Source organism: Propithecus coquereli, unplaced genomic scaffold (assembly GCF_000956105.1).
Source record: "Propithecus coquereli isolate 6110/MARCELLA unplaced genomic scaffold, Pcoq_1.0 Scaffold52, whole genome shotgun sequence".
NCBI lineage: Eukaryota > Metazoa > Chordata > Mammalia > Primates > Indriidae > Propithecus > Propithecus coquereli.
Genome location: NW_012151063.1, coordinates 7,380,283 through 7,406,380, shown reverse-complemented (window position 1 = coordinate 7,406,380; position 26,098 = coordinate 7,380,283). Strand labels below are relative to the sequence as shown.

The 26,098-nt window shown below is 43.9% G+C and overlaps 1 protein-coding gene across 2 annotated transcripts in view; it reads right to left on the bottom strand.

Annotated features, from left to right (window-relative positions):
* CLCN4 (chloride channel, voltage-sensitive 4) overlaps window positions 1-26,098 on the bottom strand; it is a 77,326-nt gene that overhangs the window by 27,141 nt on the left and 24,087 nt on the right. Inside the window, exons 3-6 of one of the 2 annotated variants that reach the window (XM_012656829.1) lie at window positions 19,654-19,808; window positions 18,039-18,138; window positions 11,339-11,526; window positions 8,358-8,480 (exon numbers count right to left, since the gene is read on the bottom strand). In XM_012656829.1, the coding sequence (XP_012512283.1) occupies window positions 8,358-8,480; window positions 11,339-11,526; window positions 18,039-18,138; window positions 19,654-19,797 (555 nt within the window). In that variant the 5' untranslated portion in view covers window positions 19,798-19,808. The remainder of the gene's footprint in view (window positions 1-8,357; window positions 8,481-11,338; window positions 11,527-18,038; window positions 18,139-19,653; window positions 19,809-26,098) is intronic. The other variant, XM_012656830.1, reaches the window with a different exon arrangement.

Here is a 26,098-nt window from a genome sequence, read left to right as displayed (position 1 = left end):
GCCTCCCCAGGTGAGTCTAAAACGCAGCTCAGGTGGAGAGCAGCCACTGCTCCACTCCTGGAAAGAGTATTAGAGATAATCCTAATTTCTTAAAAGAGTATTTAAGGGACAACCCTGAAATACTCTTTGTTCTTTCACCAACACCTTCTACTGAGCATCATGTCACCTTTGGCGACGTGGGGAGGGTCACGAAGTCAATAATTCAAGTGTGTGTTTGGGGGAGGGCACACGTGTGCGTTCCCAAAGGACTCGACGAGCTCCTTCCTACTGAATATGCGTGAGGTCTCCTAGCTATACAGTCAGACGGTTTTTCTTGAACTAGCCTTTAACTAGTGGCAGACAAACCTAGCTGTGGTTAAATCTATCCTTAACTAGTGGTATTAATAGTTGGCCTAATTGAGCCTGTGCTCTGGGATTTCAGATCCTTTTATTTAAGAGATGTTTTATTATGCCTGCCACAATCCTGCCCTTTTGTGTTGCCTCGAATAAAATTATCTATAATTTTTTGTCAGTTAGTTAATGTGGATTTGCACCCCAGGGTACAGTTTAAAAGCGTAATACCATTTAGAAAATTACAAGCATCTAAATTACCTGAGCCTTTGCCAGCCATGACATGTGGTGAATTGAACAATGTAATAGGTATTTTATAATTCTCTAAAATGATTTTATAAAATTCTCATGATCAAATTAGGGACTAAAGAAGGCAAATTCATTCCCAGTAGATGCCAAAATCCAATCACTCACTTTAATTTGAATTCATAGAGACTGAAGTGAGCAGGGCTTTAACAAGATATATTACAGCAGATTTGACTTGCTGATGGTAACCTGAAAACCAGAATGCTTTCTGGTAAATAAATATTTGCAAGAGTGTTTGTGTTTTGTAATGAACTGAAACATCAACACAGAGTAAGTTCTGAGAGGATATGATTTCTTATATAACAGACAGTGGGTCTACTGATAAAGCACACAGAAGTAGAAAGATGACACCCTTACCCAGTTCTCTCTAAATTCCCAAGCCCAATAAACTGTGAGTATTCTCTTTTATTTATTTTATTTTATTTATTTTTGAGACAGTCTCACTCTGTTGCCCCAGCTAGAGTGCAGTAGTGTCATCCTAGCTTACTGCAGCCTCCAGCTCCTGGGCTCAAGCAATCCTCCTGCCTCAGCCTCCCGAGTAGCTGGGACTACAGGCATGCGCCATGATGCCTGGCTAATTTTTCTATTTTTAGTAGAGGCGGGGTCTCACTCTTGCTCAGGCTGGTCTGGGACTCCTGACCCCAAGTGATTCTTCTGCTTCGGCCTCCCAGAGTGCTGGGATTACAGGCATGAGCCACCATGCCCAGCCAGAGTATTCTCTTTTAAATGTGCTTTATAGAACTTATATGGAGCATTTATTACACAAAAAAACAAAATTTCTCTAGATTTACACTTTTAAAAATGTTTCCAAAGGAATTTTCATTCTAAGTAATCAAGGTATTTTGGAAGCAAATGCTAGGGAGGATGAGCAATTTGTAAAATATACATAAGTGCACTGTGTTCACAGTCCGTCCTCACATGGCACACCTATGGCAGTTTGTAGCGGATTGCCTCAGACAGCGATAAATTTGTCTTCTAAATAGTTCAGTCAGTGTCTTTGCTAGAATGAAGGAGAACAGCTTCATGTCCCAATTGAAGTCGGTTTATATATTTATTAATATTTAGTTGGGTTTTGGCTGCGAGGAGGTTCTTTTTATCTACGAATTATTCATTTACATTTACTTTTTACTCTGCCCCTTTCCTCCAAGAACTGGGGTAGGTACTATATCCTCAGCTTAAGAATTTTGAGCTCTACTATAATAACAGTGATAACTCTGCTACCGTTGAGTAATAATAACCAAACTTACTTATAAAACCTCTATTTGGTTCCTGATACATTAAAAGATTGTTATGAACTGTTTCATAGAGAAATGAATCTATGAAATACTGATATATGGTTAAAAGCATATTAAGAAAAGAAGCACCCATGTGCCCACTACCAAGCTTAACAAACAGAAGAAGGCCGGGCGCAGTGGCTCACGCCTGTAATCCTAGCACTCTGGGAGGCCGAGGTGGGTGGATTGTTTGAGCTCAGGAGTTTGAGACCAGCTTGAGCAAGAGCGAGACCCCGTCTCTACTAAAAAATAGAAATAAATTATCTGGAGGACAACTAAAAAAATATATAGAAAAAATTAGCCGGGCATGGTGGTGCATGCCTGTAGTCCCAGCAACTGGAGAGGCTGAAGCAGGAGGATCGCTTGAGCCCAGGAGTTTGAGGTTGCTGTGAGCTAGGATGACACCTCGGCACTCAGTCTAGCCAGGGCAACAGAGTGAGACTCTGTCTCAAAAAAAAAAAAAGAAATAGAAGAGTGGCTGCCTTTGAAAGCCCTGTCCTGTGCTTGCCTCCCCAATGGGACCTTCCTCCTTCCCCTCACCACTTCCAATCATTTCTTTGCCTTTCTTTATATACGGTTTTAGTACATATGTCGTTTCATTTTGGCTGTTTATGGACTTTATATCAATAGAATCATACTTTCTGTATTCTTCTGCAACTTTTTTCACTTGGCATTGCATTTTTAGTTTCTTCCAAGTCAATGTGTCCCCTGTACTTTTGTCACATAACAAATGCTCAATTCAGTATTTTATTCCCTTGAGCTCAGCTGCCACCAATAAAGATGCCCGCTTTAGGCATAGGCAGGGCTGTGGTCAAACTGGCACAGGCTGACAAATGCCACTGCCTGCAGATCTGAGTAGAGTGGCTCTCAAGCTGGCTTGGGCTAACAATCACCTCCGCTTACAGAACTAGGTGGGGCGTTCATTCACTCTGCAATGCAGGGACCACCAGTGACAACCACAGGGGAATGGGGAGGCAGGAGACAGAGGAGAGCAACAGTGTTAAACGCTCACAGTGCATCTGTCCATCTCAGGCCAGGTCAATCCTCCAGAGCAGGACACAAGTGCACCATCCAGTGACCTCTCCTTCTTTCCCCTAAGTAGGAGAGTTCCCAGCAGAGGAGAACAAGTGCACTACAAGTTTATCTATCTTGAGCTGAGAGAAGAGATTTCAGATGAGAAGGAACCAGAATAAGAACTCTGGCAACATGAAAAAAAAAGCTGTTTCAACACCTCCAAAGGATCACAATATGTCTCCAGTGATGGACCACAACCTAAAAGAAATTGTTGAAATGTCAGAGATGGAATTCAGAATATGGATGGCAAATAAGATGAATGGGATTGAAGAGAAAGTTGAAAACCAACATAAAGAAGCCAAAAAAAAATGTTTCAGGACATGAATTAAAAAAATGAAAAAAAAAATGAAAAACTCACTAAAGAGATAGACAAATATAAAAGACATAACAGAACTTAAAGAAATGGAAGAGTCATTCAGGGAATTTCAAAATATAGCAGAAAGCTTCAAAAACAGTCTAGACCAAGCAGAAGAAAGAATTTCAGAGCTTGAAGACAAGGCTTTCAAACTAACCCAGCCAATCAAAGATACAGATGAAAGAATAAAGAAGAATGAACAATCACTCAGAGAAGTATAGGACTATGCAAAGTAGGCCAATATAAGGATTGTAGGTATTCCTGACGGAGAAGAAGATAAAGCAAAAAGCATGGAAAACCTATTCAAGGGAATTATTGAGGAAAACTTCCCTGGTATCGCCAAAGATTCAGATATCCAGATACAAGATGGTCATCGAACACCAGGAAGATTCATAGCAAGTAGGACATCTCCAAGACACACAGTCATCAACCTGGCCAAAGTCAAAATGAAGGAGAACATTCTACAACCTTCAAGACAAAAGCAACAACTAATCTACAAAGGAAAACCCATCAGGTTAAGAACGGACTTCTCAGCAAAGACATTATAAGCCAGAAAGGACTGGGGCCCCATTTTTGGTCTTCTTTAACAGAACAATTGCCAGCCCAGAATTCTGTATCCTGCAAAATTGAGTTTCGTAAGTGATGGAGAAATAAAGACTTTTCCAGACAAGCAAACGTGAAGGGAATTTGTCACTACTAGACCTGCCCTACAGGAAATACTCAGAACTGCATTATATGTAGAACAGCAAAATAGATACCTACCCATGTAAAAACACCCGAAAGTTAAAGCTCACAACTCTAATAAAACAATAGCACAAGAAGGAAAACAAAACAACAGGTATTATCCAGCATGATGAACAGAACCACTATTCCACACATCTGTACTAACACTGAACATGAACAGTCTGAATGCCCCACTTAAAACACACATACTAGCTGAATGGATGAAAAAACACCCCCAAAATATATGCTGTCTACAAGAAACACATCTAACTCACAAGGACTTGTATAGACTCAAGATAATGGGAGGGAAAAAATATTCCACATAAATGAAAACAAAAAGTGAGCAGGTGTAACCATTCTCATATCAAATAAAATAAACTTTAAATCAACAGTGGTAAAAAAAACACAAAGATGGTCATTTTATAATGGTAAAGGGAGCAATTCAACAAGAAGACATAACAATCCTAAATATATTTGCACCAAACACAGGAGCTCCCAGATTCATAAAGCAAATTCTACTAGAATTTAGCAAAGAAATAAATACCAGGTTTATAATTGCCAGGGACTTCATCCCAGTGACAGAATTGGACAGATTACTAAAGCAGAAAATCAATAAAGAAACGCTGGACTTAAATGGAACTCTAGAACAAATGGACCTAACAGACATTTACAGAACATTCTACCCCAAAACTACTAAATATACACTATTCTCATTGGAACCTGGGACGTTTTCCAAGATTGAGCATATCTTAGGTCACAAAACAAGTCTCAACAAATTCAAAAAAATTGAAATCATACCATGTACCTTACCTTCTCGGACCACATGGAATAAAACCAAAAATCAATTCTAAGAGAAACACTCAAATCCACACAAAGTCATGGAAATTAAACAACCTGCTGCTGAATGATCCTTGGGTTAATGATGAAATTAAAATGGAAATCAAAAGATTCCTCAAACTGAATGACAAGGGAAGCGCAAGCTTTCAAAATCTATGGGATACAGCAAAAACAGTCCTAAGGGGAAAGTTCATAGCCTTAAATGCCTACATCAAAAAGACAGGAAGATCACAAATTAACAACCTAATGTCACATCTCAAGGAACTAGAAAAAGAAGAGCAAACCAAACCCGAAACTAACAAAGAAAAGAAATAACAAAGCTCAGAGCAAAACTAAATGAAATGGATACCAAAAAAATGAAACAAAAAGTTGATTCTTTGAAAAGATAAACAAAATCGATAGACCACTAGCCAGATTAACCAAAAATAGATGAGAAAGGACTCAAATAAGGTCAATCAGAAAGGAAAAAGGAGACATTACAACTGATACCACAGAAACAGAAAATATCACCGATGAATACTACCAAAACCCCTATGCACACAAACTAGAAATCATAGAGGAAATGGATAAATGCCCAGAAACACACAATCTCCCAAGGTTGGATCAGGAAAGAAATAGAAATCTTGAACAAACCAATAACAAGCAGTGAGATTAAAGCAGTAATAAAAACATCTTCCAAAAAAGAAAAGCCCCAGACCAGATGGATTCACAGCTGCATTCTAGCAGACCTACAAAGAAGAACTGGTACCTATCCTACAGAAATTATTTTATGACATCAAGAAGGAGGGAATCCTCCCTAACTCATTCTGTGAAGCCAATATCACCTTGACACCAAAACCAGGAAAGGACACAACAAAAAAAGAAAACTACTGACCAATATCGCTTATGAACATACATGCAAAAATCCTCAACAAAATACTAGCAAACCAAATTCAACAGCACATCAAAAAGAAAATTCACCATGATCAAGTGGGTTTCATGTGGGTTTCATCCCAGGAATGCAAGGATGGCTTAACATATGCAAATCAATAAACATGATTCACCACATAAACTGAAGCAAAAACAAAGACCATATGCTTATGGAGTATGGAGTATGGAGATTCCTCAACGAAAGAAATGTAGACTTACCATTTGATCTAGCAATCCCACTACTGGGTATCTACCCAAAGGAAAAGAAGTCAAAAAGAACCTGCACTCAAATGTTGGCGTAGCACAATTCACCATTGCAAAGTCATGGAATCAACCAAAGTGTCCATCAATTCGTGGGTGGACAAAGAAAAATGTGGTGTGTGTGTGTGTGTGTGTGTGTGTGTGTGTGTGTGTGTGTATACACATATATACCATGGAGTACTACTCAGCTATAAAAAGGAATGAAATAATGTATTTTGCAGCAACTTGGATGGAACTGGAGACCGTTATCCTAACTGAAGTATCTCGGGAATGGAAAACAAACACCACGTGTATTCTCTAATAAGTGGGAGCTAAACGATGGGCACACATGGGCACAAAGAGACGCAAAGGACATTGGAAACCATTGTCTGTCCATAAGGTCACAAGCTGAGCACATCTCCAGAAGGGGAAGATGGGACTGCCAGGCACGTCTTTTACTGCAATAAAATCCACCGACTGCCCATTGACCGTCTCCTTATTCTGGAAATGCCTGAGTCAGAAACGCCTACTGTTAGGCAACGGGATCGTAAACTGAAACGCCAATGATGGTCTGTTCTTTTCATTGTCCAGGGAGCCTTAGGCTTTAGATAGCAAATAAAATAGTCAGCTCTGCTATAACACTTGGTTTGAAAACACATATTTGTCCCAATGCCATTCATACATTAGGGAGGAATTTGAGCATAACACAAATTTTGTGTCTGCTTATATACATTTCCTCTGGGAGAAATACTAGGTGAATGTATAAAACTGCACCCAGCTGAACCGAGTCATGCAGGAAAAGAAAAAACATACACATGCACATGTTGAACACCTACCAGTTCACACATGCGCCAGGGCACCAGGCCCCTCCGTGCCTGCTGTCACAGCTTCCCCTTGGTTTCAGACAGCCCTCCTTCTACCCTGCCAACATCCACTGCCATGCAGACTTCAAGTTCTTTTTAAGAAATGACACACTCCTTGCGGTATTTATGTGTTTCTTAGCCATTTAACATGTGTAAAACTGTGCTACTGTTTTTATTAAGTTTCTATCTTTTTCATATGTACCCTTGATGAAGTTTTTGCACATCGTGTCTCTAACTCATTTTCCCCTTAAGGCCCTGTGGTTTTTATTGTGCAATTCTGCGTGACATGGTGACTTTTAGGAATGCATGTAGCATTTTGGCAGAACTGGTTGCATTGAGAAAACAAAATGGTAATAATAGCTTGTTTTTCGGGTTCCTGCAGCAATATATTAGCATAAACCATCAAAAATTCAGCATGACATTTTAAGACTTCTTTCTTCTCTCTTTCCTGCAACAAGCCCATGTTGAATTTTGCCTTTGACCATCCTTCAATTACTCTAGCCCTTTCCATGAACTGCCTGGCCCAGTGTCAGGGTGGAAGGGCACCCCCAAAGGGTGTGCATCTATTGCCATAACCAGCCCACAACTGTATTTTCAAACTGCTAGCTCACTGCCTACGGGCACTGCTGAAGCAGCAACCCGAAGGAGAACTGAACCAGATTAGGGTGATAATATCAGAACTTTAAAATCACTTCTGGCTAAAATTTTTACTGTCTGGGCTTTTGGGGAATCAGCTCAATTATCGTTCTTCTGCCCTGCAGATCCTCCTAGGTCTCAAGCCTGGTCTCCGGCATTCCCCTTGATCGATGAGGTGACGTCCCTCATACTTTGGTTACATGAAAGTGCTGAAAACTATTTACAAGAATTCTGAATGCACCGGGGTACACGCACAGTGCGTGCACTGAAGGTGGAATTAAGTTTTTTAAAGATTGCTATTACCTTGTCACCAGAAGAGCAAGACATGGCAAGGGAGTTTAATCCTCAGCAAACTTTCTCAGCAACAAACCTCCACTACTGTCTTTTTTCACATTACATCATAGACGCACTTATGAGTGAGTACAGAGCCACATTTATGTGTGTGGTTAATGAACTCTGATTCCACAGGCTTTAAGAGTTATGCCTGGTTTACAAAGATAAGGCTTTAATCATCTGAGAAGCAACAGAGCAGAAATCTCGAGTATAGAGTACAAATAAATCAAGAAGTCAGATGACTGGCTTCAACTCACAGCTTACCAGCTTGGTTACCTCAGGCAAGTTACTTACCCTCTCTGTGCTTTAGTTTCCTCAACTATCAAATGACAAATAATAGCACCTGCCTCGTAGTCTTACTGCAAGGAGTAAATGAGTTAATGCATGTAAAATACTTGGAACTGTGCTTAGCACAACAGTGCCACAGAAGTATTTGCTGCTCTTACCATTGCACAAAAGAACCCAGCCACGACTCACCTCTGGTATACCAGAGCCACAGGCGTATGGCGCAAATACCCGCACTAGGGAGACGGCCAAAAATGCAAACAGCAGCGCCCACAGGATATACATTAAGTAATTCAGAATGTAAGCACTGGCCCCCTAAACGACAGACACAAAACAAGAAAGGAAACATGAGCCATAGCAGAACTGAGCAATGTACCCAACCCTACCCCCTCTGTTGTGACAACAAAAGCTTTGACAGCACTGGGCAGGTTTGGTCCCGGTCCTTTTGTTTCCTTTTTGGAAACAAAAAGGCCAGCGTTGGTTTTATCAGCTGTTGCTATTGCTACAGTCAGTACACACAAACAGCGCACTGGGTGTTTCTCCAGGAGCTGTTTACACGTAGCTTCTACCGGGTGAAATCTCAGCAGTCATGGAAACTGTGAATGATGCTTGGTTTTAATCACCACTTGCACCAGAGTTAATGAAATGTGGGATGCAGAAAATTCTGCCTTCAAGACCCTGGCAAATTTGTTTTGTCTTGTCTGCGGTGGATTGGTCTCGCTCAGCTTTCATTAAGGCCACACCCATACCACAACAAGCAGCTGCAGTGCCAATGAACAAGGGTTGGAACTGTATTTCAGAATATGTTCCTCAAAGTGTGGTCCGTGGACCAGCGGCAGCAGCAGCAGCAGCAGCAGCATCGCCCAGGAGCGTGTCAGAAGTGCTGACTCTCAGCACTCAGGCCAGAGCTGCTAAGTCAGACACAGCAGGTGGGGCCCAGCTAAGTGTGTTCTAACGGGTCCTCCAGACGGTTCTAATACATGCTAACATTTGAGAGGCACTATTGGAGGAGAAAAACTTGATCTCCTTCAGAATAATTCATTGAACCATTTATTCCAAATTACGTGATGTGTGGAGAACGTTTCCTCAACCACACACCCAGTCTGAGGCCTTTTAGGTCAAGGACCTGGTCTGCTGCATGGAGGCCAGGTTTCTCTTGGCCTTAGCTTGTCGCCCCCATCTGGATTTCCCAAGTGAGGGGCAAAGGAAAGAAAGGTCACCTACAAGTCAGGCCACAGCCATGGCCATGTGTGTGCGTATTAAATGCAAAAACACGTTCCAGGAGGCTGCGCTGCCTTTACAAGCACATATATTCACACCCTATGTGGTGAGAAATCGGACTGAAGAATACCTTTCACCCACTTAAATATGTACTTTTTGGGAGGCTAAAAATAACTTCTCACTCTTACTGACAATAATTCTTTGCATCAAAGAATAAATCTTAAAAACAGCTGAAAAGATGGACAACCATATTTCCCCACAACACACATTGCAAGGAGAGAAGGAATAAAACATGGCACGCAGCCAATTCCCCCTGCCCACGCCCATCGACCCAAGTAGAGAATTTCTTTTTGGAAGTAATGGAGAGCACTGAGAACGTGTGAGATTTCAAGATCCCTGTCTACTTCTGAGATTTGAAGGAATTAATTTTCAATTCCACCGAGAAAGAGGTTTAGCAAAATGGCAAAGTGCATTCCAAATGTCTTCAGCTGTGGTAAGTCAGTCAGGCAAAAAAAAAAAAAAAAAAAAAAAGCGGGGAAAGGAGGAGATGTATAAACAGATTACATACATCTTCCAAGAATAGTTCTAGCTCGAGCAAGCCTCACATTACCCCTAATGTGAAGCTTGGCAGCCCGGCTCCCCATCACCTGGCGTTCTGATCCCTCAATGACCCACAGTCACTGTGAAACCACTGAGTTCAGTTAGAAGTTAACCCCTTCCTGAGCTAAAGTCTTTATAAAAATTGGAAGTTCTAATTGCCATAAGGGCGATCCCTAGGTGTGTGGTTCAACACTACATCTCCTGTGCCTGGGACATTCCCTTCAAAGAAGGCCCAGAACATCCTCTGAAATGTGCTCATAAAATGCAATGGAAGATGATAACTAAAACCGCAATGGGGTACCACTTCACACCCACTAGGATAGCTATACTCAAAAACAGACAACAGCAAGTGTTGGTAAGGGTGGGAGAAATCGGAACCCTCATTCACTGCTAGTGGGCATGTGAAATGGTGCAGCCACTTTGGAAAACAGTCTGGTGGGTCCTCAAAAAGTTAAACAGGGTTCCCATCTCACCCAGCAATTCCTCTCCCAGGTATATACCCAAGAGAAACGAAACATATGTCCATACAAAAACTTGGACACAAATGTTCACAGCAACATCATTCATAACAGCCAAAATGCAGAAGCAACTGACGAATAGATAAATAAAATGTGACATATCCATACAACAGAATGTTATTCAGCCATGCACAAGAAGGAAATACTGATTCGTGCTACAACGTGCAGGAACGTGGGAAACATTATGCTAAGTGACAGAAACCAGACACAAAGTCTACATACTGTATGATTTTATTTATATGAAATGTCCAGAAGAGACAAATGTATAGAGACAAAAAGTAGATCCATGGTTGCTTAGAGCTGGTGGATTGGGGAGCACGGGAGTGACTGCTAATGAATACAGGGTTTGGGGGGCAGTGATGAAAATGTTCTAAAATTAGATTGTGGTAATGGGTGCACAGCTCTGTGAATATACTAAAAGCCATTGAACTGTACACTTTAAATGGATGAACCATATGAACTGTAAATTTTATCTCACTAAAGCCGTCACTTTTTAAAAAAGGATAACTTTTCTCCCCAATTAGAAGGTAACTAACCCTATTTCTTCAGCATGATCAACAAACCACTTTTGCTAAGAAAAATAAAGCCAAACATGAGGCTTTAAAAGACACGTATTAACACATGCTGCGCACATGAAACAATGAGGAAGGGTTTTCCAAGTGAGGTTTGAGGGGCAGCATGAGCTAGAACAAAGTCATATAGCATTAAGCCATGCACTACGACTAGAACAGACACTTGAAGGTGAAGTCACGGCTATTCCCAAATCGCCCGGCAGCATGCCAAAGTGCACGCGGAATGGCAGGGTCCCCAGCCAGGACCCTGCCCGACACCCACCTCCGACTGATTCACCAGCAGCTCTGACCATTTCTGCCACAGGGGACACTTGTCCCTGTCCTCAAAAGTAGTCTCGTTGGAAGTCCAGCAGCACTGCTCGTGGCTGTACCAGAAGGCAGACAGGCAGACCCCCTCCTTCAGATCCGTCATCCAGTCGACGGCAAGATCGATGACGCCAGCCAGAGTGCCTGGAAGAAGAGGAATTGCCCCATGATGTGACAAGGAGGACAGCAACCTGGTGGCCACACAGGGGCACTTCGGCAATGAAGGCCCAGACGCCAGAGCAGGCAGTGAACGGGACGGGGACTGTCACATAGGAAGCTTCTTTCATTGACCCTGAGTCACTTGAACCTTTATGGTGTGGCAAGGCAGCGCCAGCCCGGTAAGAGATGCGAAGGGCTCCGTGGCGTCAGTCAGGTAGGGGAGAGAGACATACGAGTTTGTACTCTGATCTCAGGCCCGGGGGCCAAGCAACTTTTGAAACTCGTCCTTTTCCAGATTTTTGAAATAGGGAATACACACCATAAAAGACACAACCCTCTCAGCAGCTGGGACGGCATCCTGGAATCACACACGTTAATGTTAATATTTCTCAGAGGCAGGGAATGCTTTCAAGCTTCTTATTTTTTTAGACTTTTTACTGGATCCTTATTACAGTATTGGTCTGGCGCCTGCATTTGCACCGAAGGCGCCCACACGCCATGGGCGCTCACCCTCCCTCCTCGCCTGTTTTTACATGGGAAGCGGCCCAGCTTGGCTCTAGATCGCCTTAGGCCGCCTTCTCCCAGTTCCCCTTTCTGTATCCTCGACCTCTCCTTTTCTGATGGCTCCTTTCCCTTCGGCTTTTATTCCTTAAAAAAAAAAAAAGAAAAAAAAATCAAACCTTCCCTGGTCCCACTTCCTCCCACCAGCCACTACCCTCTCTCCTCCCTTCTCCTCCAGGCCTCACTTCCCTTCCACCCAGTCCACCCCCTCAGCCCACCCACCAGGAGACGCCTGAGCAGCTAAGGGCAATGGCCTTTGCTCAGTCCTCATCTTCTAGGACAGGATCAGCAAACTACAGCCCCCGGGTCAAATCTGGCCCACCGCCTGTCTTTGTAAATAAAGTTTTATTAGAGCACAGCCACACCATTCCATTACATGGGGTCTGTGGCCACTTCCATGCTGCAATGGCAGAATTGAATAGCTGAGACAGAAACCACATGGTCCACAAAGCTGAAAATATTTACTCTCTAGCCCCTTGTAGACAGTTTGCTGACCCCAGTTCCAGATCTCTCAGCATCATTTGACACTGCTGACCACTTCGTCCTTCTAGAAACACCTCTTTCTGTGGCTTCCACAGCATTACATTCTCCTGGTTTCCTTCTACCTCTCCGGTTTTCTCTGTCTCCCCTGATCTTTCCTACTCCTCTCCTCAACTTCTAGAAGGTGCATTTCCTCAAAGCTTGACCCTAAACTCTTTTCTCTTTTTACACTATACTCTCCACCCTGGCAACCTTATTCATGTCCTTCTATTTGCCACTGAGCCTAGCTATGCCTTTTCCAGGCACCTAGAACCCCCTGCCTACTGCAGGGTCAATGACTACAGAGCCCAGCTGCCAGCCTCCAATGCCCATGGCATACATCACCAATCAATTGTGACACGCTCTACTGGATTCGTCTTCACAACTCTTTTGACATGTCCATGGCAGGCACCACTAATCCATCATGACACATTCGTGTGGACTCACCCTCCCAAACCTTTTTAATGGAGCCGCAGGCAGTCAAAGCCAATGAACAGGAATTGTCAAAGGACACGAGTCTGTTTGCCTTCCTGGGTCTCCTGGATATCTCCACTCCAACTCACTGCATCCAATGCTACACTAAAATATCCAGCGTTGTGCTAGCCGGGAAAGAGCCCACCATCTAGGTACAGTCCTGTGCAAACTAGAAACCTGGGTTGGCATCCCCCTTCCAGACTATCCCCAAATCCCAGCAACTCCACCTCTGAAATCTCTCGACTCGCTCCACCTCCCACCTTCCCCACCTGGGCTGCCATGCAGACCGCCATCTTGGAATGGCTCCGTGACTTCTCCACACCGTGGCCACACAGGCTTTCCAAAATGCCAGTCTGACTCGGGCCACTTCCCCATGGAAAGCTCTGCCATGGCTGCCCATTGTTCTCGAGAGAACACCCGAGTTCTCACCATGGCACCAACCTGACAGCCAGTCCCGTGTATAGCTCCAGCTTCATGTTTTCCCTCACTAACCCCTGCACCCCACCTGCTCCATGTTCCTGAAATGTGCCAGGCTCTCTTCTCTGCATTATCTCAGCAAACACTGTCTTCCCCCCACTGGGCACTCTCCTACTTATCTTCTAGATTCTAGGATTTATATTAATATCACCTCCTTCAGGAAGCCTTCCCTGATTTCCTAAGTCTGGGTTAGGTGTACTTTCCAGACATTCCTGTGGCTGCCTATCCTTCCCCAACACCACACCTCTCATATTCTGACATCATGATTTGCTAGATACGTATGTTCGTACTTCCACTGGCCTATAAGTGGCGGGGGGAAAGTTTTATTATATAGTTTTCGTGCCACAGTGGGGATCAGGCCAGGCATCCAGGCCCTGTGTCCACTCTAGGCGGGCAGCGACCCTATCTGCCTTGTCCACTGTTGTATTCGTGTCAGGTACAGAGTTGGAGCTCTATATCCTTGCTGAACGAACGAGGGCAATAAATAGGTGACTGGAAAATCAGAAAACTCAGGCCCACTTGTTCATTCAAGGGATATTTCTTGAGCACATACTCACTCTATGCCAGTTACTAGTCCATCCCCTGGGGATACAGCAGTGAACAAAGCAAACCCAAGTCCCGGCCTTTGTGCGATCGCACCTTACAGCTGGGAGAAAGACACTAGACAAAACAAGCAAGTAAATTAGAGGCTCTGTTAAAAGGCGACGAGTGCCAGAGAGAAAACATAACCCATTACAAAGGTGCAGCCACCTCAGAAAACAGTCTGGCAGTTCCTCAAAAAGTTAAACACAGTTACCATTTGACCAAGCAATTCCACTCCTAGGCATATACCCAGGAGAAATGAAAACATATATCCACATGAAGACTTGTACACAGACATTCCTAGCAGCATTATTCAAAATAGCCAAAAAGTAGAAACAACCCAAATACCCACCAATGGATGAGTGGATAAACAAAATGCGGTCTATCCAAATAATGAAATAGTACTCGGCAGTAAAAAAGGAATGAGGCACTGATGCGTGCTATTTAACGCCACACAGGTGAGCCTTGAAAACTTTATGCTGAAAGAAATTAATCACAAAGGACGACACGTTGTAAGATTCCATTTATATGAAATGCCCAGAATAGGCAAATCCACAGAGATGGAAAGCAGGTGAATGGTGGCCTAGGGCTGGGGCTTGATAGCTAAAAGGTACAGGTGTTCTTTTGTGGGGGTGACAAAATTATTCTAAAATTGATAGTGGTGATGGTTGCACAACTCCATAAATACACTGAAAACCACTGAATTGTATACCTTAAATGGGTGAATTGTATGGTATGTGAATTATTTCACATAAATTTCAATATTGTATAATATTGAATATATTATATAATTCAATATCGAATAGAATATATTTAAATAAAATTGTTACATCCATACAGTGGGTCAGGGGATGAGATTCAGAGAGGGGATGTAATTTTTTTTTAAATTTTGCATAGCAGGCAGGTTTTAACTTTTTCAAAGGCAATTAAATAATAAAATACCTAATTACAAACACAAAAGTACATATAATTAGTTTCATTAAGTTAGATCTATTATTAGCTATCTCCTGATTTATTTTTATTTTTTAAATTGACAGATAACATTGCATGTTTTTATCATGTGCCACATGATGTTTTGAAGTACACGCACCTTGTAGAATGGTGAAAAACATTTCCTAATTTAAAGTTGGAAACTAAAACCCAATAAAAAGAAATCATGCATACTCAAAGGGCTTTCTCCAGATCCAGAACGCTTGCTTCAGCCCAGGGAGCCTGCACAAAGGCAGCTGAGTAAACACTGCCCCCTAGTGGCAGCAAGCGAGAACGTAATATTTAGCATTCCGTGAGCTCTTTCCACAGGCTCTGGTAATGTGGAATTTAGAAATATCAATGGGACAAACAAAGGCAGAGGGCTCATTATCTTGATCTGTTTTTACTTTTTGAAATTGACAGATAAAATTCATGTCTATTTATGGGGTACAATGTCATGTTTTTATTTATTCATACATTATAGAAAGATTCAATCAAGCCAATTAACATAACACCTCACCAATCGATCATTTTTGTGGTGAGAACGTCAAAAATCTATTTTAGCAATTTATAAATATACATGATTATTAACTGCAGTCACCATGCAGTGCAATTGCTCACTGAAACTTATCCCTCCAGTCTAACTGAAATTTGTACCATTTGATCAACATCTTCCCTTTCCCCATCCCGCCCCCAGTCCTCCCAGCCTCTGCTAGCCACCTTTCTACTCTCTCTCTCTATAAGATCGGCTGTTTTAGACCCCACATATCAGTGAGATCACGCAGTGTTTGTCTTTCTGTGTCTGGCTTATTTCCCTTAGCATAATGTGGAGGGATGTAATTTTAGAGAAGGTGGTCAAGGAATGCCTCAAATGGAAGATGACATTTGAACAAAGGCCTGAAGAAGGTGAGGGAGGGGTCTTGCAGATATCCGGGGGCAAGCTGCAATGATCACCCCAAATTCCATCCTTACCCATTCATTCACAATCCCACTATTCCCACCCCATCTTCCTGGCTGATTCTGGTTCCGAGCGCGGCCGGTGGGCATCAGCTTTGTTCCATGGTCCAACAGTGACACCCAGTGGTGACTTCTGATAAACGCCCTGCCGAGGAGCTGCCATTGGGCCTCTCCATGAAAGAGTGAGACTATAACCGCCAGGGTGCCGCTGAGGGGACGCAGGCAGAGGGACCCCCAAGCCCTCCCCAGGGTTAGTCCAAGAGGGAAGGGGAAAGTGCACGGGGCACAGCGCCCTGGCTTCCCTTCAAGGTGCATCCAGATCAAAAGAACACGTGAGGCCGCTTCGTTTTGATATCATCCCATTCGCGCCCTGCTGCTGTGCCCACGGGCTCTCCTCTCTACAGCAGTCCTCACCCCTGGCTGCAGTTACAGTCACACAGGCGACAGGAGGGGGCTTTATTCAGTGCCAGGGTGCCTCTCCAGAGATGCTGTTTAAGTGAAACTTGGGCCAAAGTATATATATATATTTTTTACAAAGAACTGATAGAAGTCGAGCTGCTAGTGAAGCCAGCTGGTCAAAATCACTTTAAAGTTAGCCCAATCGGGCTCCTAGGTTAGTCAATAAATTTAAGCTGTGCCGTTTACTCAGGCAAGCCACCAGAACATCTATTCCGAGTTTCTTGATCTACCCTATTTATGTCTCCTTCCTAGAAGCCAAGAACAATGATACACTGTAAGGTTTTATAATCTGTTCTAATTAAAATTCATAGCAAATTCCCACCCTGCCCACCTTCAAAGGTCTTCATAGAAACAGTCGAGCAAAATTGGTGACTGAATACCATGTATCAGCAAAGTCTAATTCCCTGCCCTGGTTGCTGCCAGTGTATTGTGGGAAATGCCCCTGGGGGAGGAAGGACAGAATCAGAGAAATGGGTGGACAGCTGCTGTGACTAGCAGGAAAGGACTCTTCCTCCAAGCATTCCTCTCGGCTCTTTATGGGATGCCAAGGCAGGCGAGACAGCAACCACACCCCTCCTACAGTCATCTACGGAATAAATGAAACATCCCCTGGCAATGGAAATCCCCCATAATCACAAACTTGTATCTATGCTCCATTAGTATTCTTTCTTGGAGGGCTTATTATACATTCTGCCTGTATTACAGTCAATTCCATGATCAAGTCTGCTATGGAACTGAACTGCCATGTTCTTATATGCAAGGGCTCTCTCCAGCATACTCAAGTTTTTATTCTTAGACATTAACCTTCACAATTTTCTGAAAGGAAATAAGTTTCAGGATACAATTTCCCCTAAGAGCTGGTGTGTTTGATATTAAAAAGACAGGTTTCCCCTCTAGGTATTTATCCATTTACTCTGGAAACATCTACTGCTCGAAAACATGGTGTCGGCACTATAAAAAGGAAGGGTGCAGAGCCCCTGAGGGTCAGAACGACGCAGGGAGTGGGCCTACCTCATACCTGTGGGTGTCTAGCGTCATTCTGAGTGTCACAGGCTACTTACAATTCATCCCAGGGCCTACAAGTAGTAGTAAAAGGCAATCTTGAATGTTGTTTTGTTATTGGAGATCAAAATGGTCCCCTATTTTGTTGCCATCTACATAACCAAGTACGGTAGAGTGTAAAATGCGTGCTTTCAGTAAAAAGCAGTACAGTGATAAACCTTTGCACTGCGGGGAAAGGGCCGACCAGCTCGATGATGACAACTCTCCAGAAGCCCGTGCGTGGGCCCATGCCTTGGGTGTGCCTTGTTGATGACAGATTTTAAGTTAAATATTATACATGGTCATGTATTTTGCTCTTAGATATTTCAGGTAACAAATCCCTTGCATGGGGGTCAAAGACAAACACTCCATATTCTGAATGTCATCAGAAAGGTTAGTGTCGTGCGGTTTCAGCATCCCCAGCTTGTCCCAGGAGCACCGCGTGCCCGCCCACGTACCCGCCAGCAGGCCGATGAGCAGCATCACCACCCATCCTGACCAGGCATCCAGCAAACTCTTGATGAACTCCCACAGCGACTCCTTGCTTTTGCTGGTTATCTAGAAACAAAGCAGACACAGCAGCTCGTCTGAGCACATTTTCCAGTTCATGCTTCTTTCCCTGAAACTGTTTCCTTGGGAAACAGGATAATTGAAAAAATAAAACGAATGTAATCAAGCCACTAAATTATCCCATCACATTATTCTTTCAGTAATGTCCCACAATCATAAAACGCACTTTGTAGTTCATAGGGCGGTAAAGATGGCATAATAGTCCCTAAAGAAACAGAGCACAAAAAAATTCACTTAATTAAAAAACATACTAAACGTGATTTGATCTTTGATTATTTAATAGCCATGCTGAAGGCGAATGTTGGTTTGGTGCCCCCATTTTGAACAGGAGTTACTATCTAACTTACATTGTTAGGTCTGTTCATTAGAAAGCCTCTTCAACAAAGATTTCATCTCCTGCTTTGGTACTCCAGGTTAAATTTTAGCAGCATGAATTTAGAATTAGCTAGCACAGATCACATATGCCTACCATAGACGGACTCATCCGCACACACTACACACACTGTGAGAACAGCCCTTGTCTCCTTGTGCTCACAGAATCCTACTCCCCTGAGATCACCATTCCCCCTCACAGCCCTTTAGAGCAGAGGTCAGCAAACATTTCCTGTAACGGGCCAGAGAGTAAATATTGGGGGCTTTGGAGGCCAAATGTTCACTGCTGAAACTACTCAACTCTGCCACTGTAGCATGAAATGAGCCATAAACAATATGTAAATGAATGGGCATGGCTGAGTTCTAATAAAACTTTAGTTACAAAACAAGGTGCCAGCTGGCTTTGGCCCCAGGGCCACAGTACAGGCTGAGCCCTGTGCTGGAGTGCAGGCCACCCCACCCGCACGGCCCTGAACCTCACCCCTACACTCCTCTCTTCCTCCTTCCCACCACCCTTCAGGAAATAACCCAACACAGTCACACTCTCCTCAGCACTCCTCGTCCTCCTGTGCAGCAGCTCTTCCAGTCACCGACACCCCCTACCTGACCGCCCCGCAGAGGGTGACCTTGGGAGCAGCCCCTCCTTGACTCTCTCTCCTCCTTTCACTGGGGACACTCTTGGCCGGTCCCCCTCCCCTGTCCCTCGTAAATGATCCCAAAGCACTTGATATATAAACTTTACTGTGGTCCATTAAAATATCTGTATGATTGCCGACTAGGTGCCAGGCACTACAATGTGTGCTCTTATACACACACAATCTCATTTAATCTTCAGGTATAATGACCTCCATCCCCGTGGATGAGAAAACAGGGTCCAGAAATGGCACCCTCGAATCCCCTCCTTGCCCTCCACACCACACTCCCTCCATAAGACACAGCCTCCCACCCAAAGCGCCCGGTATCATAATGATGTGCTCCTATCTCTGCCTCTCCCACGAGCCCTCCTCCTCCTCAGAACCTAACCCAGTACACGACACACGAAGCTAAGCCCCAGCTCAGTAACTTGAATGAAAGCATGGTGTACCATCCGCAGGGATCCCCTTCAGTGTGTCCTCTCAGAATGCCACCTACCTTCCTGTGTCTGTCAGTATCGCGTGACTTCTCCCTTAGCCAGTCGATGGTGTGGAAGTCTTCGTACGTCCCCACATCAGGGAACGGCTCATCGAGGAAATCCATCAGGTTTCCAGAGCCACTCATCGCTCCTGCACTGACCATGCTAGTTACACCTGGGGAGAAAACCGGTCATTAAAAAGGTAAGCAGCACATCTCCACGACATCATGGCAGAGGAGTAATCCACTTGCTCTATTTTCTTGTATGAGAAAAAAGTATTTCAGCACAGGCATCTGCGCTGTGATGAAATATAGACACGGTCAATTCTCATAATTCATGGAAGCTGTGTTCTATAAAGTCACCTCAAACACTGAATTAGCAAATACTGAACCACTGCTCCTAAGAGGATACAGGGTTAGGTTTCTATGAGCCTCCGGTCACATTTTCGTAAACCTATCAATACATAACCTTGTCTTGTGTGTTTCCATTTAACATATGTCGTCGATTCACTGACATTGAACTCACGGCCAACAGCACTATGACTCATGCCTGAACGAAGCTTCTCTAACACATGTATCTTCTCCATAAAAGACAGCACACAGCCTTCTTACACATAAGAACACGAGACAGCATTCCAGGACTGCATTGAGGGCCATTTTAAACGTGAAATTACCAATAAAAAAAACCCCACAAAAATGTGGCACTAAATAGAACACAAAAAGGACACTCATTTACAGTCACAGAGTGGAAACAAGGAGGCAGGGCATTGCCTTCTTAGACTTCAGCTAGGAACGTGCACTTCTGGCAACTCAAACTTTTTGCCACTCTACACACGCACGTATCCATAAATGACCTCGAAAGCACATGAGTACTGATTTGGGCGTTACAAATAAATTTTAGTAAGTAAGCAAATTTGCAAATACAGAGTCTGCAAAATAGGATCAACTATATACGTTTCCAAAAAACCTCACATTCTGCAAAAGCGAGGCATTAAAATGAGGGGGCTGGAGGGACAAATGGGGCAAAGAGGGCTCAAATTCAAATAATTGCAACAAAACTGATAATTGCTTCCCACGTGAGATAACGTGGACCACTCAGGCAGGCAGCCTATGTGGTTGTCATCATGGATATTCAAGATGTGCAGCAATGGCACAGTGAAAATGCTGGCAAGACTCTCATTAGCTGGTGGGAGCCGAGGCAATCTTCAGATGGCAGCTGCCCTCTGCATCGGTGGGCCACCATGGAGATGGACAAGGGAGGGAGGACAACCTGCCATGAGCCAAGAGCCACGCAAAGTTGGTGGCACACTGCACTGGGTAAGGAGCTCTGTGTGCAGATGCTCATTTTTAATTTATCTTAAAATATAGTCAAAAGGGCTCTTGCTGCCAGGGCAGTAGCAAAGTTAAATGTCTCCTCCTTTTCTAAGATAATTCTACACTCCTATTCCAGCTCCCCTTACCTGGAAAACAATAGCAAATGAACCAACACATCTCCCATGTTCTCCCGCCATCAGAGCTTGATTTGCAGCTTGCCTAGGAGATAATTTGAGATGTAGAAAATGCTTTGCAGCAGGACCTGTGCTCAACAAGTTAGCAGAAAAAAATAATACGCTCTTACAGAGATAAGAGGTTGTAATATGCACTAAATAAAAATTACTTTGGCAAAGAGCATGGAAATTTGAATTATAGGATGAGGACCACGAAAGTGCTGGAATAGATGGTTAAAAAGTTGAAGGGTGGTTATAAAAACACAGGCTTCTGTCATTGCTTGTGTATTTATGTATCTGGAGGACTGAGCCATGAACTGATGAAACTGCATTTTAATCAAATTGAAGAGTCACCATGGGCAAAGTAGGGTAATCACCTTACAAGCAATAAAGTGGCCACAGTGACTGATTTATTGACCACGTGTGCAACCCAGCTGCTTTAAAACTTCAAAAGTTTGAGGTTTGAGCTGTGCCAAGTCAAAGACGATACCCGCTGATGAGTGCCCAGGGAAGAATCACGTTGCATAAGTCAGTAGCAACCAATAACATAACGAATAATATAAGGGAAGGAGTAAAATTAGAAAGCAAAGACTTCATTTCTCATTTCTACACAAAATGATAATAATCTTATATGTGGCAAAGAAAATCTCTGACGAGAAAAACAAGACGACAGGCTATTGAACCTCAATGCAAGCCCTCGTCAGAGAAACCAGCAGATGGAGGAACTGCAGAGACTTGGACAGTCCACTAAAAAGGAGTTGCTACTACCTGAGACTCAACCACATCTCCAGTCAAGCAACTACTCCAGGCAATAATGCTTGAAACAAAAAGTCCCTCTGGAGAACAATTACATCTTTAAACTTTAATGGCACAGGTAGTGGTTCTAAGGCAAATAAACAGGAGCTGATCAGCAGAGCCTTGGGGCAGGGCCTGGGGGGCTTCCCTGGGATGTGTCCCTGGGGTCCCAGAAGGAAGTGCTGGCATCACTTCTGAGGTAGGGGTTCAAAGATCATCTAGGTCCAGCTGACCATAGATTCAGGAGTAAGCCCAGCCGAGATCAGCCAGCCTTGGCCCAATCCAACCTGTAATGGTTACTGTTCTAAGCCATTGCATTTATTAAAGGAGTCATCATGCAGCAGCATCATAACAGTGGATAACAGGTGCAATGTACTTTGGCTCTGAGGGAGAAGAGAGAAGGGTCTCTGGAGGACATGGGGCAAGGACACCTAGGTCATTTATCCAATACCTCAAGGCAAGAAAGTATCTGTAGGTTTGGTCTGTAAGCACGAAGACCCCAAGAGGCCAGGGTCAAAGTCTTCAATAGCAGGTGGTAACACCAGATCCTGTCCAGTAAAAGTCACTTTACCCAGGGCCCAGTGAAGACAAGCATGTGTTAACTGTGATAGTATCAATGATGCAATTTATGGCTTTGATGTTGAAAGCAACTCTGCATGGGCTGGCTCACCCTCAGAACAAGGATCTGTACCATTTAAAGGAAACCTGGACTTCTTTTTTTTTGAGGCTAGTCAAGTGAAGCAGTGGGAGTGGAGAAAGAACAAAGTAACTGTAACTGGTTGTGATCAATTAGTTGTAAACACCAGTGTACTTGGACCAGCAGGAAACCTGGACTTTATATAGTTGGGTGTTGGCAATAACATAATGGGTTCTAGCAGATGAAAAAAAACAGGAAATCACCCAGATCAAGATCAAGAAGGACGGGCCGGGCGTAGTGGCTCACGCCTGTAATCCTAGCTCTCTGGGAAGCCGAGGCGGGCGGATTGTTTGAGCTCAGGAGTTCGAAACCAGCCTAAGCAAGAGCGAGACCCCGTCTCTACTAAAATTAGAAAGAAATTAATTGGACAACTAAAAATATATATAGAAAAAATTAGCCGGGCATGGTGGCGCATGCCTGTAGTCCCAGCTACTCGGGAGGCTGAGGCAGGAGGATCGCTTGAGCCCAGGAGTTTGAGGTTGCTGTGAGCTAGGATGACGCCACGGCACTCTAGCCTGGGCAACACAGTGAGACTCTGTCTCAAAAAAAAAAAAAAAAAAAGATCAAGAAGGACAGATTCTAAGCATAATCAAGGCTTGACTGAATATAGAATAAGCCATCCCAGGCTAATCATGGTTATCAGCACATCTGACCAAAAACATCAGGCAGAAAGCCCTACCTTTGAATGTGCTGTTCCTTCTACCTTGAACAGCTTTCCTCTCCTCTGCCTAGAAAGCTCCTATTCACCCTCCAGAACCTCGTTCTGTTTCATCCCACCTGTGAAACTTACATTAATTTCCCCAGAGAGAGTTGGGGACATCCTCCTTAGCCATCCCAAAGCTCTCTTGACCAGAACTCCTAATCACATTATGGTAACAAGTATCTTCTCACTGCACTGTGACCTCTGCAGTCATGAACAATGACTTCCTCATTTCCCCATCTCCATTGCTGTTCCTGGCATGTAGCCAACGTTCAATAAAGTGTTTTGAGTTAATTTAAATGTGTGCATATCTCTGAACCACTTGGGCAACAAAGGAAAGGCCCCCATTACAGAATTTTTGTAGGCTCCATCTCTATTCCCACCAAAAATGTCTAAGTCTCAATTTTATCATAAATAGGATAAATGGACTTTTTAAAAAGTGTAAGGAGAAGAGACAGCCTAGAACAAAGGAGAGCAAAGAGAACAGGTTTGTTAGTGCAGCCCCTGCTCGGTCCAGGGCAGTCCCAACCAGTCCCCTCAGGACATCCTCAGGATGATTTTTGAAGACTTCAGACTCTCAGAAGAGGATGGCAGGAGGCACCAAGATCATCCCAAGAAGTCCCTGACTCTGTGCCCAGGGCCTCCAGGAGCACTCCCAGGTACAGAAACCATGGAGAACAGCTTTCCAAAAACTCTAGTCTGTATCTTATTTTGAGTTAATAAATCAGCTTTTGGGCTTATCTTAACAGTTGTCAGCCCATCCTCCTAAGCCTGATTGGTTCTGCTTCCCAGGGAAACCCAGACTTCTGAACTAAGGACCAGGCCACATGCAGGAGTGACGGTCCCAACTTATGCTCCACCGAGGGGTTCTGCCTGGGCCTTAAGCTTTCTGTACCACAGTTTTCCTTATATGTAAAACTGGTATAGTAGTAGTACATACCCTTCGCGCGTGTGAAGATTAAGTGAATTAACATGGGTAAAGCACTCAGAATAAGTACTATGTAGCTATTCTTTCGACAGCAGAATTTGGTGTGTTATGCCAACTCCTTTGAGAAGAGTCTAGGAGAAATGTGGTAGGCTGTCTTCCCCTCTGCCTCTCAGATCACAAAGTTGCCATTCTTTTCACCTGCAGTGCAGAAAGCTGCCAAATCTCGATTCCACAGCTGACTTTGCCTCTAACTAGCTGTGGGACGATGGAAAAGGGCCTCCTGACTGCCATGGGCCTCAGTCTTCTGGTCTGTAAAATGAGTGGTCCAAGGACCCTTCCAGCTCTGGAACTCTGTGACTCTGATTGTAAAAAGAGCTCAACGGCTTGAATACACACTGTCAGTCAGGAGAAGGGGCTCAAAAGTAATCTTTCTCTGACCTGTGAGTCAGTTTTCAGGACGGTCTATAACTCATCTTTCCAGAAAAAAGCAAAATCTGTTTGTACTTAAGGGCCCAGAAATCACAGGGTTCACCATATTGGAGTAATTATCAGGTTCAAGCTCAAGGAAGTAGCGATAGTAGCAGTAGTAATAGCACCTGACATATAAATAGCCCTTCATATTTCTCAGTGTTTTCTTACACTCTATTTCATTTCCATAAGTCAGGAAGTGAGCATAGAGCAGGACCCAATGTACTAATGAGGCATGTTCCTCTTTGCTGACCCCTAAGGTTTCTGGGTCTGTCTCTGACCTTGAGAATCTGAGCCCAGCAAGAGACCACTGTCAGCAACAATATGTGTCACCAACTTGGTCAGAGACATGGTGCAAGGAGACCAGGGCTGGGACCTCCACCTACTGCTATTATCCGAACGCTCAGGGAAGGGTGGCTGGGAGCAGCCAAGCCCCACGTGGATTGGGTAGGGACCATGGGGAGGAACCCTTGAGCTCTTAACAGCAGCCTGGGAGTGTAGCTGCAGGTCAGGCAGAATAAGAGCATAGCTCCAGGTTGAGCAGCTTGTTTCTCTCAGCCTGAACCAGCTGGGCTAAAGCACAATTTCTCTGCCCTTTTTTCCTTACAAAACCACTGCGTATGTCCTGTTATTGTAACCATAAAAATAACACAAGCTGTATCAGTTATCTATGGCTGACACCAAAACACAGTGGCTTAGACAGTAACAATCATATCTTTATCTCTCCTGGTACTGGGGTTTGACTGAACTCAGCTAGACCGTTCTAACTCAGGGTATATCATGAATTTTCAGTCAGACAGGGGCTGGGGCTGCAGTCATCTGAAGGCTTGTTTACTCACACATCTGGTGCCTGGGCTAGGAGATTCAACAGCTGGACACTAGAACAGCTGGGGCTCCCCAGGCATCTCTCTCTTTCCATGTGGCATTCCCATGTGGTCTCTCAAGCATGGTGACTTTGGCTGGCACAACTTCTCACCTGGAGGCTCTGGGCTCCAAAGCAAGTGCATCAAGAGAGAGAGCCCATGTAGAAGCTGTACCAGCTCGCACTGCCCAGCCTCAGAAGCCAGGCAGCGTCCCTTTGCCACATGCTATTCATTAAGGCAGTAACAAAAGCCCACCCAGATTCAAAGGGAGAAGAAATAGACTCCACCTCCTCATGGGGGAATGGCAAGGTTCTAGAAGAGCATCCAGAAATCAGAAGTATTACTGTGGCTATTTTTTAAAAATACAACCCACCACCAACTTACAAAAAATCCTGGCAAACACAAAAAAGTATCAAGAAGAAAATAAGGATTACCTGTCATCATACCCTAGAGAATTGCTGTAACACGTTGGCATATTTTCTTCATGGATATATTGTAAAACAAATTGGCAGTATTGTATATCTGCTT